This window comes from Xenopus laevis, chromosome 1S (assembly GCF_017654675.1).
Source record: "Xenopus laevis strain J_2021 chromosome 1S, Xenopus_laevis_v10.1, whole genome shotgun sequence".
In the NCBI taxonomy this organism is placed as follows: domain Eukaryota; kingdom Metazoa; phylum Chordata; class Amphibia; order Anura; family Pipidae; genus Xenopus; species Xenopus laevis.
In genome coordinates, this window is record NC_054372.1 from 147,521,772 (window position 1) to 147,540,960 (window position 19,189).

Sequence of the window (19,189 nt, forward strand, 5' to 3'; positions counted from 1 at the left end):
AGCACTGCTTTCGCCCCTATCTCGCTCTCTTTTCTAACACCTTTTTAGAAGACTGGTAGGACTGTGCACTGCATTTTCATAAGCGCACTTGTTTCAGTACAAAGTGCTCTATTTATGGGAGGCGAGGTGGGGTAGGATTTGAGATGTATAAATTTAAAATAATATTTATTAAAATTTTCCCCCTATCTGGCTTTCTTTTTCCCCTGTAAACATGAGGGAAAAAAATCAGCCTTGAAGTACAGGCTGCATCACTAGCAAAGTCAGGCATATTATGGATATAATGTAAATAAAAGAACAACCTGATTATTGATATTTAGCACATTATATAAAAGTGACCATCCCCAGTTGCATCAAAAATAGCTAAAAATGGTACCATTAGTAAATGTTTCACGTCTGATAAAGGTGCCCTAAGGTGGCTCGATTTTGGACCAGGGTATTTAAAGGGGTGGTTCACCTTTAAAGTAACTTTAAATATGATATAGAACGACCAATTCTAAGCAACTTTTCAATTGGTTTTCATTAATTATTTTTTTTTATAGTTTTATAGTTATTTGTCTTTTTCTTCTGATTCTTTGCAGCTTTCAAATGGGCACCGCTGTCCCCTTCTAAATAAACAAATGCTCTGCAAGGCTACAATTGCATTGTTATTGTTACTTTTTATTACTGATCCTTCTATCCACACTCTCTCCTATTCATATTCCAGTCTCTTCAAAATCAATGCATGGTTGCTAGGGTAATTTGGGCCCTAGTTACCAGATTGCTTAAAATGCAAATTGAAGAGCTGTTGAATAAACAGCTAAATAACTCCAAGACCACAAATAATAAAAAATGAAAACCAATGGCAAATTGTCTCGGAATATTACACTCTACACCATACTAAAAGTTATCTCAACGGTGAACAACCCCTTTAAACACAACATTAATTGGATTATGATGAGCAAACATTTACTAGATTCCTAACTACTGGATCTGGACAGGCAGATGTTGCTGGCTGACACTTAGGGAATGTAAAGTTCACAATCTAAATGCAAATAAACGGTGGATTGCGCCCATTTATGTCTGCATTGTACACGGTGAATTCCTATCGGTAAATTCACAGACGTAAATACAGCTGAGCCCTATCTTTGAGATTGTTGTGGACATTTGGTGAAGGGCATCCAGTGTATCCAATAGATGACAGAGCAGCAATCGTGTTTACCTGGTAACAACCAATCACCGTTCAGTGCCGGCTGAAGTAGGCGGGCACCCGTAGGAGTCACGAGTTCGTGGAAGAAGTAGAGGGCAGCTGGGTGCCAGGCGGGAGCTTCCGTGTTCGGGGCATTGCCCAACCTGCTTTGAGTCTCGTTTCGTAGAAATGCTCCCGATCTGAATGTTACCCGGACGTGGTGATCCTTCTCTCGTTCTCTTCCCCCGCCGTGTGTAGATATGACAAGCCGTGATACCAACGAGAGGAGCCCTCTGCTGGGCGGCCGCTCCGAGCCCCCTGTGCCCGCTGGTTCCGTGTTCGCCGGCCGTGGCCTGGCCTGTGCCGCTGTGCTGCTTTCCGAGCTGTTGGAACGAGTGGCTTTTTACGGCATCACTTCTAACCTGGTCCTTTTCCTCAATGGCCAGATCTTCGGCTGGGAAGGGACCGAGGCCAGTCAGGCGCTGCTGCTGTTCATGGGGATCACTTACCTGGTGTCGCCGTTTGCCGGTTGGCTGGCAGATGTGCTGTTAGGTCGCTTCTACATCATTGTGGGCAGCATGTTGCTCTACCTGCTGGGCATGCTGCTTTTCCCTATGGTCTCCTATTCGCCCACCCGCACCGCTTTCTGCGGGGACATTCAGTGGGCGCCTATAGAGAACTGTAGCACGAGCAACACCTCCAGCGACCCCGACACCTGCCTGGCCCCGAGGCGGAGATACTGCGCTCCCGCGCTCTTCCTGGGCCTCATCATTGTGGGGCTGGGAGTGGGCTCGGTCAAGGCCAATATCACTCCGTTTGGAGCGGATCAGGTATAATAATCAATCATGTTTATTAATCATGTTACACAGCCATGTCTGGCCTCTCCCCGCGCAGTTGTACTACATCTCCCAGCATGCACCGACAGCCACAGCTTTAGGGAGCTGCACTTCTGCTATAACTTCTACTTTCACATAAAATCCTTCAGTCTGGACCAGGGACGATCCTGGCCCCTCCGCTGCCTGAGGCAGCAGCATATGCTGCTGCCCCACCTCCCCCAGAAATTCGCTCTTAAAGTACCAGGAGCAACATTTTTGCTGCCCCTGGTACCTAGTGGGGTGCTGCCGCCTGAGACAACAGCCTCAACTCGCCTCATTGGCGAAGCACCCCTGATCTGGACCAATAAAATACTGACCAGGTGGCATCCTTATTCCTTATACTTCTATCATTTGAGGCCAAAACAATTCATGCTCTGCATTTGTAGCCTGTACAGAAAGCATTTTAGGACATCCTCAGGGGAAATCAGTCTCCTGCATGTGATCTCCTAAGGAAGAGGAATGCAGCATCACCTGCTTTTTCTCTCACCTATCCTGAAAGGCTGACGTCACAACTCCGTCCTGGGTCCTCCGTCCTCCTTACTCAGCCGTCCGCTCTGACTCCTCAGCCCTCTCTCCTCAAGCATCAGCCTTAATCCTTCCCTCCTCAGACCTCAGTACAAACGCTCTCCATCCTCAGCCCTCCCTCCTCAGCCATCAGCCTGGCTTAGGAGCTGAGGATGAAGAGCGTTTGTACTGAGGGCTGAGGAATGACCCACAAGGGGGAGATTGCAACAGGCAGCATGGAGGTGTGACTGCAGCCTCTTCAGATCACTGAGTAAAATAAAAGACACGTCTTGATACTTCTTAGTTAGGAGAGCGCACGCAAGTGCTTGTGTTCTCCTGATGATGTCCTAAAATGCTTGCCGTAAGCCTAGTCATGCACTCCTTGCAGCTGTCATTGGGCCCACAAACTAATCTATACAATACCATTGGCAGCCCCCTTAGCCAATATCTCAAAGCAACTTAAAGGAACAGTAACACCAAAAATGAAACTGGTAATCATGATGCTGTGTAGCCATGGGGGCAGCCATTCAAAGCAGATAACAGATAAGCCGTGTAGTACACAATGGGATTATACATAGCTTAATGGAACAGTAACACCAAAAAATGAAAATGTTTAAAAAGAATGACAATATAATGTACTCTTGCCCTGCACTGTTAAAACTGGTGTGTTTGCCTTAAAAAACAGGACTATAGTTTATATAAACAAGCTGCTGTTTAGCCATGGGAGCAGCCATCCAAGCACATGATTCACAGTAGATAACATGTTCTGAAGAATCCCATTCTATACTACAAAGCTTATTTGTCATTGGCTGTGTATCCTGTGCCTTTTCTTCTTTTTCAGCTTTGAATGGCTGCTCCCATGGCTACACTGCAGCTTTTTTATATAGACGATTGTAGAGTTTCCAAAAGCAAACCCACCAGTTTACCAGTGCAGGGCAACAGCATAATATATTGTCATTCCTTTAAAAGCTTTAAGTTTTTGGTGTTATTGTTCTTTTAAATGTTATATACTGTGTGTGCAGTGCTTGAATTGCTGCCTCTGGCTACACAGCAGTTTGTTTATATACCCGTTTTAACAGTGCATGGCAACACTACATTATCTCATTCCTTAAAACACTTTCATTTTTAAAGTTAACTGTTCCTTCAAGCAAAGGGATATATTATGTATGGATTCCCCCATGAACTTTTCTTCTTAGAGCCTGGGACAAAGCACTCGATTCTTTATGGGCTCAACGTTGCAATGCTGGATTAAAATAGCATGTGATAATAACTAAAGGGTTTCAGTCATGAGATGATGTACTTATTTGGTGTCTGCTAGTAATGAAAGGGCAGTTATATACTGTAAATACTATTTTTAGTTTTTTGGTTCTGAATTTGTATTTAGGTCAGTAATTATATTTTTTTGGTACATATCAGTTTCAGCAAGTTACTGAGAAAGGAACCTGTAACATTGTTTGTTCCCATCACAAAGAGATGAATTTTAAAATAGGGAAATTGGAAAATTCAGGAGGGAAATAAGCTATACAGATCAGGTAGCATTTAAATGATTAGAAGAGTTTATTAAGGAAATAGCACAATTAAATAATAGGTTTACATGTTACAGGTTTACGAGTTCATGCATATCCTGTTTTGTAGGGTTAGTTGAAGCATTTAAGGGGCTCCTCTAAGAGCAGTGGCACACGGGAAGATTAGTCGCCTGCGATATTTTAGACGTGGCTGCGGCTGACAATTCTCCCGAAAATGCCTCTCCATTGCCGGCAATAGGAATTGCTGACGGTACAAACAATTGGACGCTAAATAGGCCGAATTTTCCTCTGGAGGCATCTTTGGGAGATTTAGTGATCAATTGGGCATACCACCAGTGATTTCAATTACTGTCAATGGAGAGCCATTTTCTAGAGATTTGTCGCCCACATAGCTGCGTATAAAAAAAAAAAATGGGGGCAACAAATCCTGTGCGTCACTGCCCTAAGAAGACATTGGTTGAACTGTCTGTCAGATGTGTTAACATTTGCCTTCATTATTTTCTGACTTTCTGTTTTTGTCATGGATTATCCGTACTTCAGGTGAAAGACAGAGGACCAGAAGCAACGCGAAGATTTTTCAACTGGTTTTACTGGAGTATTAACCTGGGAGCCATTGTATCTCTTGGCGGGATTGCATATGTCCAGCAGAATGTAGGATTCCTCATTGGATATATCATTCCAGCAGTGTGTATCGGTGTTTCCTTCTTAGTCTTTTTATGTGGAAAAACAGTGTTTGTTACCAAACCAGCCGATGGCAGTGCCTTCACTGATATGGTCAAGATTCTGGCCTACTCCTGCTGTCCATGGAAACATACAAGAGAAAATACTAGGAACATGTATGTAAGATGTAACAGCTGAATATTGTGCTTTTAAAGCAATTTCTGTACTACATAAAAATGTGTGAATAGTCATTACCAAAACAGTCATCCAGGAACCCCAAGAACATAAATTTGGACCATTATGGTTATACTATAATGATTTATCTGTAAAAGTAATTTACACTCATTCTTGTGACCCATGCCTCCATATGTCTCTCCAGTATCTCTCTTGTTCGCCTCCTGCTTCCCTGAGCCTGATAAATTGAGGAAGTGCTGCAAAACATTAGCATAAAGGTTACAGCTGTGAATTAAGTGTTTTTTTTATAAGTAAATGGACATTGTTTGTCAGTGACTAATCTAAGTAAACAGCCTATCTGTTTAGAATAAAACCGTTTAAAATCCACACATTGCAAGGAAATCCTATTCACTGAAGGTGCCTAATATATTGTCTTGCCCCCAGTAAATTCAGCTTTCTTTGTCTTTAGCTTGTTGCCTGCTGGAAATACATTTTTGTTTATAAATATGTTTATACATGCTTTTAACATATATATTTTTAACCTCTTTCGACAGCCTGAATAATCAACATAGAAGTAAGCAGAGCAGGTTGGATATGGCAAAGGAATCACATGGTGGACCATTTAGGGAAGATAAAGTGGAAGATTTAAAAGCCCTTTTAAAGATTATCCCTGTATTCTTGGCGCTTATTCCTTATTGGACGGTGTATTTTCAGGTTTGTCTTTTCATATAGCATACCTTTTATAACGACCTGGGGGAAATAAAACCATGCTGCACAAATAACCACTGATCTCAGCCATAGTGCTTGTGTCATAGCCCTTACGAGTCAAAAAGTTCCCATTAATGTGCGTGGTCCTGAACCTTCCTGTAGTACATGAGTCCTACTTGTCTGTGGGTCAGCATTGAGGTTTGTATGCCACACACATATTTCTATGTTTTATTGGTTCAGCATGTCTTAAAGGGGTTGTTCACCTTCCAAACACTTTTTTCAGTTCATTTGTTTTCAGATTGTTCACCATAAATAAAGCCTTTTTTCAATTGCTTTTCATATTTTATTTTTTTACCGCTTTCCCAAAATTTAAGTTTAAAGTGTAATGCTAGTGTCTCTAATGTTTAATTTCTAATGGAAATCTATTAACCATTGGGGTATATGCTATCTAGTATCTACCAATACAGGTATGGGACCTGTTATCCAGAATGCTCGGGACCTGGGGTTTTCCGGATAACGGATCTTTCCATAATTTAGGTCTTCATGCCTTAAGTCTACTAGAAATTCATTTAAACATTAAATAAACCCAATAGGCCTTTTTTTGCTTCCAATAAGGATTAATTATATCTTAGTTGGGAACAAGTACAAGCTACTGTTTTATTATTACAGAGAAAAAGGAAATCATTTTTAAAAATTTGGATTATTTGGATAAAATGGAGTCTATGGGAGACAGCCATTCCCTAATGCGGAGCTTTCTGGATATCGGGTTTCTGGATAAGGGATCCTATACCTGTACCACGTTTCATGTGTTAAATATTTAAAGACATGCACAGTATCTCTCTTCAAACATCTATTTGCACAAAATCACCAATAACAATATAAATAGCATTTAATCATTTCAATTTTAAATATTAAACATTTAAATATTGACACAATACAGTGTCTCCCCCCCCCCTCATCTCAGCCACTCCCTCCTGACGCGTTTCACGAAATTGGGCAGAGGACTGTTTCATTCCGGCAGCTCAGTAATCCAGGAGCATTCTGAATCTGAATGATTCTAAATTTAGCTGATCCAATTGGTTGATTCATTTCTCAGCAGTATGTGTGGAATATTAGCAACTATTGTATCAATTCTAACAGCTGCCTTTAATGAAGTTCAGGGATTCTGCTCAGCAGGGTCAAAGATGGCAAAGAAAGAGTCAGCGACTCCACCTCAGAGCTAAGACTTGGGAAAAAATCTTTGTCTGATTAACTATCTGAAAAAAAGTGTTTGAAGGTGAACAATCCCTTTAAAGCTATGGAATCTTCCCATCTTCAAATGGTCAAAATGCCTCAGTCCACTTGTCACTGTTTCCCACAAAACTATGGTAAATGCATTGCGTAAAGCAGACATGGTGCCTTCTGACTGCCATATGTGCTTTAGACACTGTTTTCCTGTAGTTCTCTATGGGAAATGATTATAGGTGTATTGGAACATTTCAACCTCCCTTTTTGCTATAATATTTTAACTGCCTGTTGTAAAGAGAATGTTTTGCAAAACTTTTACTGAAATCTGGAATCCAAGCTCATAGTTGGGTTTCTGGCAAGAATGAGGATTAAGTACCTAGGTCTGCCACCACTTACAAAAAATGTCCTGCTTGCTTGGGAGTGGGGCTGATTCTTCACATTACTATTTATTTCCTTCTCTGTCTTGGCATAATATATTAGAGACTACAAGAAAAGAATTTAAAAGAAAATTGGTTGCACCACACTTCATTTTAACCTGGATATATATATATATATATATATATATATATATATATATATATATATATATATATATATATACTCTTTCCAATGAGTATCCACACTCCAAGGCTGTTGCTAATGGCGGGTGCACGGTAATTGTATGTATATCAATTATCAGCAGACCAGCACTCCCTTTTAAAACGTAATAATTTTATTGTCGTAGTATCATCCTTGAAAAAGGTCCAAATGTGGACCGAAACGTCGGGCATTTGATACTACTACAATAAAATTATTATGTTTTAAAAGGGAGTGCTGGTCTGCTGATAATTGAGATATATGTATATATATTAATTCCTGTCACTGTATGTTAAAGGTCACTGTGGACTTTAAAGTTTGCCATGGACATATTTTATTACTAGCATTAGAGACTTGACACAAATGGTACTTCCTGGGGGAAAAAGTGTGTAACAAATTGGCAAGATTTATCTCCAAAGCCTTCTCATTATGATCACTAAGGCTATGGATGTACATTTATAACCTTTAAGTGCAGGACTCCAAAAGTATAAGTCATATTAGCTTATGTCTTGAATACAAAAATTCTATTTTCTATAACTGAAAGCAGTTCCTATTGATGTACAAAAAAAGAATATACAATGTGAATAAACAAAACTAAAAACAGAAATTAAAGAGTGTAAAGCAGGAGTGCCCAAACTTTACTAATGCGGGGTCTACTTTTAGTGATGTTGTCCTATTAAGATCTACATCCATAATATCACTGTTAGCATTCTGTTTCATGAAAAATATTACTTACTTATTATTTTGATTTATAAGAAAATGTATATGACTATATTTAAAAACCAACTATTTGTTATGTAAACTTAACAGAATAAATAATTGAATAAAACAGAAGGGTAATTTAGTAAAGCTGTTTGTTGACAGTGTCTTGAGATCTACTGATCACCAACTAAAGGTCTACTGGTAGATCCCGATCTACCTTTTGGGCACCCCTGGTGTAAAGATTGCTTATTGCTACTTTGTTTTATTTTTTTTTTAATAGATGCAAACTACATATGTACTTCAGAGTCTTCATTTAAGAATACCACAGATCTTCAATAACAATCACATGGTATGCTGGGGGTCACTCTTGTCATACTGTATATGTCTGAATCTTCTTTGTTTTGTCTAATTATGTCTGGGATACTAGATAAATCATATTCTCTGTTAATGAAAGCAGCTTTTAGACTTCACATTGTTTTTAAGGAGAAAACTTCAAACATTAAAAGAGTAGGAGTGGTTAGGCAAATAAAAGAAAACAAGCATAAAAACAATTACAATAATTAATGGAATATTTATGGTGAAGGGTGTATTGGCTTTCATTTATATGCACTCAGGGTCCAAGATGCATCACATGAAACAAAACCAACAACATCCATTAATGACACATCCATTAATTACAGTTTTTTTTTTCTCTGTTTTGACCATACAGGACCATATTGAGTAATATTTAATAACTGAGCATATTGAAATGTCTCTCTCTCTCTCTCTCTCTCTCTTTTTTTTTTTTGGTCGAATAGGTCCGTTTTCTAAGTCTTTACACATCGAATAAAAATCCTTCGATCATACGCTAAAATTGTTCGAATCATTTTATTCGATCGTAGGATTGAAAAAAGTTTCAATTCGATGGTCGAATTTCAAAGTTTTTTGTACTTCGAAATTCGACTCTTGATAAATCTGCCCCCATGTATGAAACTCTGTTTTATTCACCTACCATCTGAGGCCAGCTGCTTGTTAAGCATATTTACTTTGTGGAGTGTTTGTAAAACAGGGACTGAAAAATGAGCGAGTAAAAGTCCTTCTGTCTTCTGTACTTTTGGGTATTGATGTGGCTATAAAGTATGAGATCACAGAATGATTAAATATAAGGAAAGAACTGTAGCTGTAGGTTGATCTTAAAGACATATAAACTGGTTTATAAATGACAATTTAAAAGGTAAAGTATCTAATTAAGGATATGTTCTGTTTATAAAATGTGCTTTCTTTAACTGAAACTTAGTGAGCTGTTTTACAATTCATTTCACATACGCAATCACACCTAAATAGTTCCTCTTTCGCAGTACTGGGGAAGTCTGTTGGTATTTTGGTAACTTGTATTTTGTTAAAGAACTGCCAATTCTAAGCAACTTTTCAATTGGTTTTCATTATTTATTTGTTATAGTTTTATAGTTATTTATCTTTTTCGTTGACTCTTTGCAGCTTTCAAATGGGCGTCACTGACTCCCTTCTAAAAAACAAATGCTCTGTAAGGCTACAAATTTATTGTTATTGTTACTTTTTATAACTGATCCTTCTATTCAGGCCTCTCCTATTCATATTGCAGTCTCTTATTCAAATCAATGTGTGGTTGCTAGGGTAATTTGGACCCTAGTTACCAGATTGCATAAGATGCAGATTGAAGAGCTGCTGAATAAAAAGCTAAATAATTTAAAAACCTTCAATAATAAAAAATGAAAACAAGTTGCAAATTGTCTCAGAATATCACTCTCTACATCATACTAAAAGTTATCTCAAATATTTATCTTTAAATATATGTTAACATACAGTATGTTTTGTAGTTTCCTAACTTTCATGAGATTGTAGAGTTTGTCGAAACATAAACCTATTCGTTGCTTATTTAAAATTTCTATATATATCTTAAATGTTGAACTTTGTTACAGCTCCCAGCTGCATGGCTTACCATGTTTGATGCAGTGCTCATTTTGATTCTGATACCACTCAAAGATAAGCTGGTGGATCCCTTTTTGAAAAAGAGAGGCCTTTTGCCATCACCCCTTAAACGGATTGCTGTTGGAATGTTCTTTGTGATGTGTTCAGTACTAGCTGCAGGTAAGTCATATTTGCTTGACCAATATTGTGTCCAGAAGACAGTTTGGTGTGAAGGACCCCTCAACAAATCACAAAAAGTAATCACTGAGAGTTAGCCATGACCTTTATGCATTGATAATGAAGAGTTTATTACCCTTGCAAAGAACTATTATTTCACTATTTCATTGAAGATTTTTTGTTTTGTTTTCCGCTTTATATGTCCCATGTTACACTTACCATTTCCTGTAGATCTCATTTTCCCTTATATCTGCTGGTAATGTAGCAGTGCTTCAAAAATCATCCACTTATCCAATTTACTGCATGGCTGAGCACGGTCTTGTACTATTTTATACTACTGACAAAAGTTTAACACCTCTAGACTGGCAGCAATTATTAGGACTTAATTCACTGTTAATATTAAATAGATACCCTTTAAGGTTCACCTGTGGCATAAGGGAACTCCATTGACTTCCTTGAGACTCAGGTCCTTTGTTATGGGAATTAGGCACCTTCCAGAGAGCCACAACAAAGCCATTGGGACCCACCATGATATTTCCTAGTGCTTGGAGGCCAGTCCAACCCTGGCAAAACTTTGCTGCTGATTGGCTAGTATGGATAAATTGATTCTACAAACTTTGCTATTGTTCATGCAGAACCCCTTTGAGTGTTAAGGCCTATTAAAAAAAAAAAAAAAAAAGGTGTAAAAAATGCATACGGTGAGTTATTTCCATGTTGAATCCTACATATTTAGATGTTTTTATGTGAACCTGTTAGCTCTGTTGGGGCTTCAACAAGGTCTGAGGTGGTATAAGATAAAGGCATAAAATACTGCATTTGGTGGCATAAAAGAAAGAGCACACCTCTATAAATAAAGCAATTGGTTCTTTTTAAATAAACCATTTATTTTTAAACTATTTGTTTTACAGCTTCATAAATCAAACACAATGTTATGTAATTGAAGCTGCTACATGATTAGTTACCTGTAGAATCCAATGAGCAGGTAGTATTTACGGGTCGCCTGTTTAAAAGCGATATATGATGTCTCAATTAGATAATTTCCACCAGTCCCCGTGTCTCGTTTCTGATATTCCTTGCTGGAGTGTCGTGGCCTTGTAGTTGTGGGGGAAATGATCTTCAGTAATTTAAGTACAACAGGGTATTGAAGAATCATTGTGGTGTGAATTGTTGTATAGCTATTTGATTGATCATATCTTTCATAATTTAGGTATTTTGGAAAGTAAAAGGTTGGAGATTGTAAAGCAAAATATGATCGAACAGCAAATTGGCAATGTGACTTACTATGCGGCTAATCTGGCCGTATGGTGGCAGTTACCTCAGTACATTCTTATTGGAATCAGTGAGATATTTGCAAGTATTGCAGGTAAGTTAACTTTTAGTGATTGTTTTATGTTATTTGTATAGAAAGTTTTTTTCATAAAAAGAGAACTGTCTGATATATCTGTAATTTTATTCAGTGTCAGTCTGAAAAATGGCCTGGCAACATTCACAGTCAATTAACATTCATTCTTATAACCATTAATTTGTCCTCTTCCCAGATATGTTTGCATATCCCTTAATGCTCCCATTAGTATTCTTTACAGAATTATTTTCATATTAATCCTTTTAACATAACTTGAAAATCAAGCGACAAGAAAAGTTAATGATGTGGAAAAAAACATGAAAATAATGCTGTTGCTTTTGTAATAAATAGATGGATTCATTAAAAAAGTTTCGATCCTGTCTGCAAACCTATAGATTTACAATTCCTCTCTGCAGATGTCATATTGAACTTTTGTCACTTCAGTCACCTGGTGCATTTCCTGGGAAAGCTGACCAAACCCCAAAAATGTATTTATTCTTCATAAATTCAGGGCCCTCAAGTGGTTTTCTTGTAAATGTATATTCTGTGTGGTTTGGATGTATGAACAATTCATGATTATTGTTGCCATATTGTTGTGTACTGCGCAGGTTAAAACTACTTGCACAGTGGTAGTGGCTTACCCTTAGAGTCATACAGTGTGTGAGTAAAGTAAGTGTCAGGTCAACTTTAGAATAATATACTAGTTTTAGTAAGTTAGGAGGAGGTTCATTAAACTGAGTGGCCTTTCCTTATGATATTTTCTATTTCAATAGGTCTGGAATTTGCTTACTCAGCAGCCCCTAAATCCATGCAGAGTGCGATCATGGGACTATTCTTTTTCTTTTCTGGCATTGGATCTTTTGTTGGATCTGGACTTCTTGCTCTTGTGTCTATTCCACAAATTGGATGGATGAGCAATCACTCTGATCTAGGTAAGTATTTCTCTTTCATAGGTCTGGGCCTTATGTACCGCTTAGGCTGTGGGTACATGGGCTGAAGGCTCCTCTGCTCTCAGCTTGGGTATTTTTGCAGGCTTTGTGCCCCTGTTCCATGTAACTGAGGCACTTTTGCGTGGGTGCCCACATGCAGTGGAGCTAAGGTCAGCCCAAAGATGTCTCCCTTCTCATCCTGTAAAAATATGAAAGCTTAGAGCAGCGAAGCCTTTGGCCTGTGTGCCCATAGCTTTAAAGCAGGGAGGTAAAAAAAGCCAGGGGATAATGGTAAAAGATAAATAGTATTGGTAAAGATGCTGTATAATCCCCCTCCCTTCTAGAAGGCATTTAGTGATTAGGGCTTGTGCTGAACATATTGTCTAATGTTTTAATCATTCAAAATATAAATATAACAAACGGGAAGTTTGAAGCTACTCCTTGTTTGGTCCCTGTGAGGTAAGAAATTAGTAAACCGATAAACCTGCATAAGGCTAACAAAATAGCCACAACAAAGTGGAATGAAGCGGGTTGTATACTCGGGATCTAATTACCTACCTCGCAAGGACCAAACATGAGTAGCTTCAATTTCCCTGTTTGCACTGTTTAGCTCAAGAAATAAAGAAAACCATGGCATAAGCCATATTCATTGCACTTATGTTGAACAAGGGGTATACTGCTACTATAATAAATGTCACAGTATAGTATATTTCTTGCACATGGGTAGATATTGGCCACTAACTCAGCTGCTCTTGACCGAGTCACAATCCAGCGGATCTGTCTTTGGGCCCTAAAGATATTTTTTGGCAAAGATGAGACAAATGTTAGGCCCTTCAGCCCTTTGTCAAGCTCCACATACAAAAACATGTTGTCTGTTTTCTGTTGAACGAAAAAATGGCATAAGCATATGAGCATGAGGATATTGGAGACATTCTTGCTTTGAATGTACGGTATCCAGGTGGCAAACAACTTCTAATACTTGAATACTCACAAGGGATCCTGTCATCGGAAAACATGTTTTTTTCAAAACGCATCTGTTAATAGTGCTGCTCCAGCAGAATTCTGCACTGAAATCCATTTCTCAAAAGAGCAAACAGATTTTGTTATATTCAATTTTGAAATCTGGCATGGGGCTAGACATATTGTCAATTTCCCAGCTGCCGCCAGTCATGTGATTTGTGCTCTGATAAACTGTTGGAGTGATATCACCCCCCCCCCCCCAGCAGTCTAACAAAAGAACAACGGGAAGGTAAAGAGATAGCAGCTTCCTAACACAAGATAACAGCTCCCTGGAAGATCTAAGAACAGCACTAAATAGTAAAAGCCAACTCCCACTGAGACGGATTCAGTTACAATAAGTAGGAGAAATAACAGCCTGCTAGAAAGTAATTCCATCCTAAAGTGCAGGGACAAGTCACATGACTGGGGCAGCTGGGAAACTGACAAAATGTCTAGCCCCATGTCAGATTTCAAAATTGAATATCAAAAAATCTGCTCTTTTGAGAAATGGATTTCAGTGCAGAATTCTGCTGGAGCAGCACTATTAACTGATGTGTTTTGGAAAAAACATGTTTTTCCATGACAGTATCCCTTTAAAGTGGACCTGTAACCAAGACACAAAAATCTGTATAATTAAAGTCCTTTTCAAATTAAACATGAAATCCAATTTCTATTTTTTATTAAAGCATTCATAACTACAAAACTCATTTAAAAATCTCAGCTATCAATCAAATATTGTGTGCCCCTCCTCTATGCCTTAGGCATAGAGGCAGGGCAAGCAATTACTTTCACTTTCTATTCAGCACCTAGATGTCACTGCTCTCGTTCCATTCTGTTAACCATTTAATTGTGTAGCCAGGGCATGGGGATGGACATCAGGTCCCCCATTCTGGTGCACAAACAAGATTCTGAGATGATGCAAGTCTTGCCTTAATAACAGTGTCCGCAAAATGGCTCCGGCCTGCTTGCTATAATTATGAATTCCCAGACTGAAGGAAACAAGATTCAAATAATTTATATTGTGTAATTAAAGTTAATTTTGCTTGACTAATGTGATAAAATAGGATTTTGAATAATTTATTGGGTGACAGATCCCCTTTAAGATGATATTATATGTGTTGAAAACCGCCGTATGATGTGGACAAATCTAGGCAATTTGTTTTACCTTTTTTTCTTTCACTCCCTTAGGTAACATAAATGGGTGCACACTGAACTATTATTTCTTCCTTTTAGCAGCTGTTCAGGCTGCAACACTCCTACTTTTCCTAATCATTTCTGTGAAATATGAACGGCAGCAGTCCAGAGCTCATGGCAGAATTTAACAACATTTGTTAAGATATACCATTTTTACTGACGTGGAGCATTTGTTACGATGAAGGCCTGACTGAAGTATTGTCCAGGATAACCGCCTGAAAAGCACCAGCTTGTTCTGTAACTTCAGCTTCACTGCTCCAAGTGTCCTTCAAAGCCAAAGATACTTGATTTGAAGGGCTACAAACACTTTGCACTACTTTTATTCTTCAGGACAAGACAATTACAAATACACTGAGGGTATTTTAGCACTCCTGTTAGTATAAGTGAAACTAGGTACATTGTTATATGACTAATATTTAGTGGTCAAGTTTTTATTTTGAAATATGTAAAAACTAAAACTCAAATCATGGTTGGTCAAACCTTTTAAGGATGCTGCTACAAGTGTGTGTTCTGCCTATCCTGTAGCTCTGTTTTATTCCGTTCAATAATGGACTTTCAGCATTGACGTCGATGTGAAGTATATTCACGTCACTATATGCTTTTTTTTGGTTCATGGTTCTTGAGTGTCATTTCTAGCAGAGGAAGGTAAGCCTTTCTTCTTACACTATTTTAGGTAACACCTCCTGTTTGCTATCATGTGTATATCCCAAGTACCGTAACACAGACAGGTATAGGATTTATGCTTGGGAGCTGTGGTTTTAAACATAATCTTTTTAGAAATTTAGATCTCCATTCCTTAAAGGGTGAAGACACATGGAGCTACTAGTTGCAGCTACTTGTTGCTACAAAATGCCAAAAAAATACCCTGCCATAGACAATACCAAGAATCTGGTAAAACACATGTTGTGTCTTCGCAAAACCAGTGTTCACTGTTGTCTATTTTGTAACCATGACAAGTAGCTGCTACTAGTAGCTCTGTGTGTGTCTTCACCCAAAGGACCAGAAACATCAAAATATTTTATTAATAAATCCGCCTCTAAACTGCTCTAATTATAGGCAAAAGCTTAAACCCCCATTGGATTTTTTTACCAACGCCACCTAGAATTACCGTATATACTCGAGTATAAGCCGAGTTTTTCAGCCCCCAAAATATGCTGAAAAACTCTACCTCGGCTTATACTCGGGTCAAGCGCAAAAACGGTCGCCGGCGCCTAAGAATAGTAGCCGGCACCTAAGAATATTCGCCGGCGCCTAAGAATAGTCATCCAAAAACGAGATTGAAACTTACCAGAAGCTGCTGCTTTTCTCACCCTCGGCTTATACTCGAGTCAATAAGCTTTCCCAGTTTTTGGAGGTATAATTAGGTACCTAGGCTTATACTCGGGACGGCTTATACTCGAGTATATACGGTAGGCTGCAGTTAGCCTGCATTTCCGTATGAGCTGAACCGGACGTTAGCTTCGAAGTAGAGGACCTTCTACACAAATTTTTGTTTACAGCCTGTCACAACATTACTCCTAAAGCTGTTTAAAGGAAACCGCATTGGTGTTAGCCTGCTAATTATCATGTAAACATTAAATAAACCCAAAGTGGATATGGATTAATACAGCTTAATTAGGATGAATGATTTTCCCTTCATTCAGTGTGTTGTGGATAATTGGTTTCTGAATAAAGGATGCAATACCTGTACCTGTTGAGATCTCTTCGAGGATCTTAAATCATGTGAATGACTAAACATGCATTTCATGGGTGCCAGAGCCTTTGGTTAAAAGTTCTTATCTGAACTTTTTTGTTATTTTTATGACAATGGCTGAAACAAATTACGTTTCATGTTTTTATTGAAATAAAATAATACAGATTTTAAGTTTCCAGAAATGACACAAAAAAAAACTGTCCCACAATTGTCGCACTATCTGGAAAGGAGAACTAAGAATAATATAAAAAATTTCCCCAATTAGCATATAAAACAGCACTGAGGTATTCACCAGTGACACATCTACACAATTATCTCTAAAAATATAGCATTAAGAGATTTAAGAGTAGTACTGCTCGGACAATATTTATTTTCTGGAATTTTACATCTGCTCGATTTAGAATGTAAAACGTGCATATGAGATATTAAAATGGCTGACGTTAAGCTTTGGATGAGCTGTATCAATGCATATATTTATTTATGCATCACACCTCCGTTAAAAAAAACAACAGATGATTTATATGTGTGTATTCGATAGAGTACAACTGTGTTAGGTAGTCATTTTTTTTTCTAAAGGGAAACTCTCACGAAAATGAAAATGTAATATAAACTTCCTCACACTGAAGTACAGTAAGAGACTTGCTAAATACAATCACATTAAAAATTCTGCATTGTTTCTGCAATAATCAAGTTTATCTTCACTATTCTTCTCTCAGCATCTGTTTCTCTTCATTCTGTCTTCATAGGTGTCGGATGAATGATCCAATATATCTTATGGGGGGCTCCTTTTGCCTAGAAATAACTGATTCCAGTACAAACAATCTAACAAAATAACTGCCTTTTGCACAAATTTTGCATATAGAGAGACATGATGTCTGTTTTAATAGAGTGCGTGCTAATACATCTTCTAGGCAAAATGAGCCCCACCTATAAGATATATTGGAACTAACTGTCAATGAATATCTGACACCCAACTGCTGCATGAAGTGAGAATGAAAAGAAACAGATGCTGAGAGAGGAATAGTGAATATAAACTTGATTATTTCAGGAACCATTGCGGAATATTTAATTGATTTTATTTAGAAAGTTTCTTATTTCAGTATTTTACATTTTCATTTTTGCGATAGTTCCCTTTAAAAGACTACAAGTTTTGTGAGCCCCTTTTGATTATGCGTCTATACCCCCAAATGCCTCATTTCTATATTGAGTATTATTGAGTGGCCTTTCACATATTTAGTGAGTGTTTGAAAAATAATGGTTGTTCATAAGTTCTTTTAATCTTTTCCTACCATCAGCAATACTAACATTAACCAGTATACAGTACTTCCTACTACTTGTGTTGCAACTTATGTGATGACAAAAACCCTTAGAGGTGAATAATGGTCTTCTTCATTCTGAGTTTTAAAAGAAAAAAAAGTAATCTTTACCCACTGAGAGCCTTTATTACTGAAGATGAATCTTGACCTTTAGTAACTTGAAGTACAAAGCTGTTAAACACTTGAGTATTGAGTGGATCTTTTTTCCCCTTTAAAGAACATATGTCTTGTAATGCATTCTGCTCCCAGCCAGACCACAGTACTGTATGTTCAGGCACACAATGTGCTTTTGTGCTTATATTGAAGATGTGCAGTATTTGTTCTTATTAAAGAGGTGACTACAATAGTTATTTGGTATAGTGGGAGATGTTCCATGATAACACTATTTTTAAGCAAAATGCATCTCACATTTTTAGGCAGTTTCTCTTAAGGTGGCCCTAGACATAGAGATCGCCAAACGAGCGGATCTCTCCCCGATATGTCCACATTATGGTGGGCGATATCGGGCTGATCCAATCACGGCCCTAGGGCCCAATGATTGGATCATAATACATCCGATACTGGCGGTCAGATCGCGGGACCACATAAACGCACAGAGGTGGCCGCTATCCAACAGGATTTTTTAACCTGCCTGATTAATATGTGACCAACTTTCAGCCAGATATCGATCGGGGAAGCAGTCGGATGGCCCCACACACGGGCCAATACGTTTTCACTCGGTCTGTCAGCAACTTTTATTGGCCCGTTTAAAGGCCTGTTTATCTCCGCTGTTATTTTCTGCATGTAGTCTTCCTATTGTTTTTCACCTAGTATCTCAAGTGCAGTTACCAGGCCTCAAATGTAGGACTTTCTATCACTGACTGTCTGTACTGATGCCAGACTGGAGTAGACCATAGCGCTGTGAGGGTAATGTGATTTGTTTTGTGTGTCAGTGAAATCTGAGAAATGTCTTGTAATGCCAATCTTTTCTACAGTACCTGCGGAAGCTATTTTTGCACAGAATAATGTAGATTTGCCTAAAAATGCCTACTTTATTGCAGACATATTTTGTTTCTTGTTTTTGCTTTTGTATAGTGTTGTTTTTTTCATATTGTTATAATCTGTTTTACATTTGTAAATAAACCGTTTAAGTTTAAACGTGTACTGTTCCATCAAAGATTGCACTAATAAAAAAGGTACATGAACATTTAAGACTGCTTTAATACACTGAGGCAAATCTAGACATATCAATAATCCACAAGAGCAAGCATTTCTGTTGTACTATATCCTTGCAGGAGGTGCTTAGTGGCAACACATTTACGCAGCCCCAGTGGAGCTTATCGTTTTAAGGTCCCTTTCACACTGACACAAGGCACTGGTGTTGATTTCAATTGGAGCCAGTTAACTTGCCTGTATGTTTTTGGAGTGTGACAGAAGTGCTATCCACTGAATCTACGTGGTCATGGGGCATCTAGGTGAATTCCGATATCATTCTATTTTACGAAAGGGCTACGTAT

At 38.3% G+C, this 19,189-nt stretch overlaps 1 protein-coding gene across 1 annotated transcript; it reads left to right on the forward strand.

Annotated features, from left to right (window-relative positions):
- Window positions 1–1,196: 1,196 nt before the first annotated feature.
- Window positions 1,197–18,877, forward strand: slc15a4.S (solute carrier family 15 member 4 S homeolog). Its single transcript, XM_018244180.2, has 8 exons — window positions 1,197–1,995; window positions 4,611–4,906; window positions 5,459–5,618; window positions 8,398–8,466; window positions 10,055–10,223; window positions 11,428–11,583; window positions 12,336–12,494; window positions 14,679–18,877. The coding sequence occupies exons 1-8, from the start codon at window positions 1,426–1,428 to the stop codon at window positions 14,810–14,812; spliced, it is 1,713 nt and encodes a 570-aa protein (XP_018099669.1). The 5' UTR covers window positions 1,197–1,425; the 3' UTR covers window positions 14,813–18,877.
- Window positions 18,878–19,189: the final 312 nt, after the last annotated feature.

What these genes read in the sequence shown, in the direction of transcription:
- slc15a4.S (XM_018244180.2), top strand. Translation starts at nt 1,426, where the DNA reads ATGACAAGCCGTGATACCAACGAGAGGAGCCCTCTGCTGGGCGGCCGC. An exon ending in GATATTTGCAAGTATTGCAG is followed by an intron (nt 11,584 to 12,335) that starts GTAAGTTAACTT and finishes CTATTTCAATAG; the next exon opens with GTCTGGAATTTGCTTACTCA. An exon ending in GAGCAATCACTCTGATCTAG is followed by an intron (nt 12,495 to 14,678) that starts GTAAGTATTTCT and finishes TCACTCCCTTAG; the next exon opens with GTAACATAAATGGGTGCACA.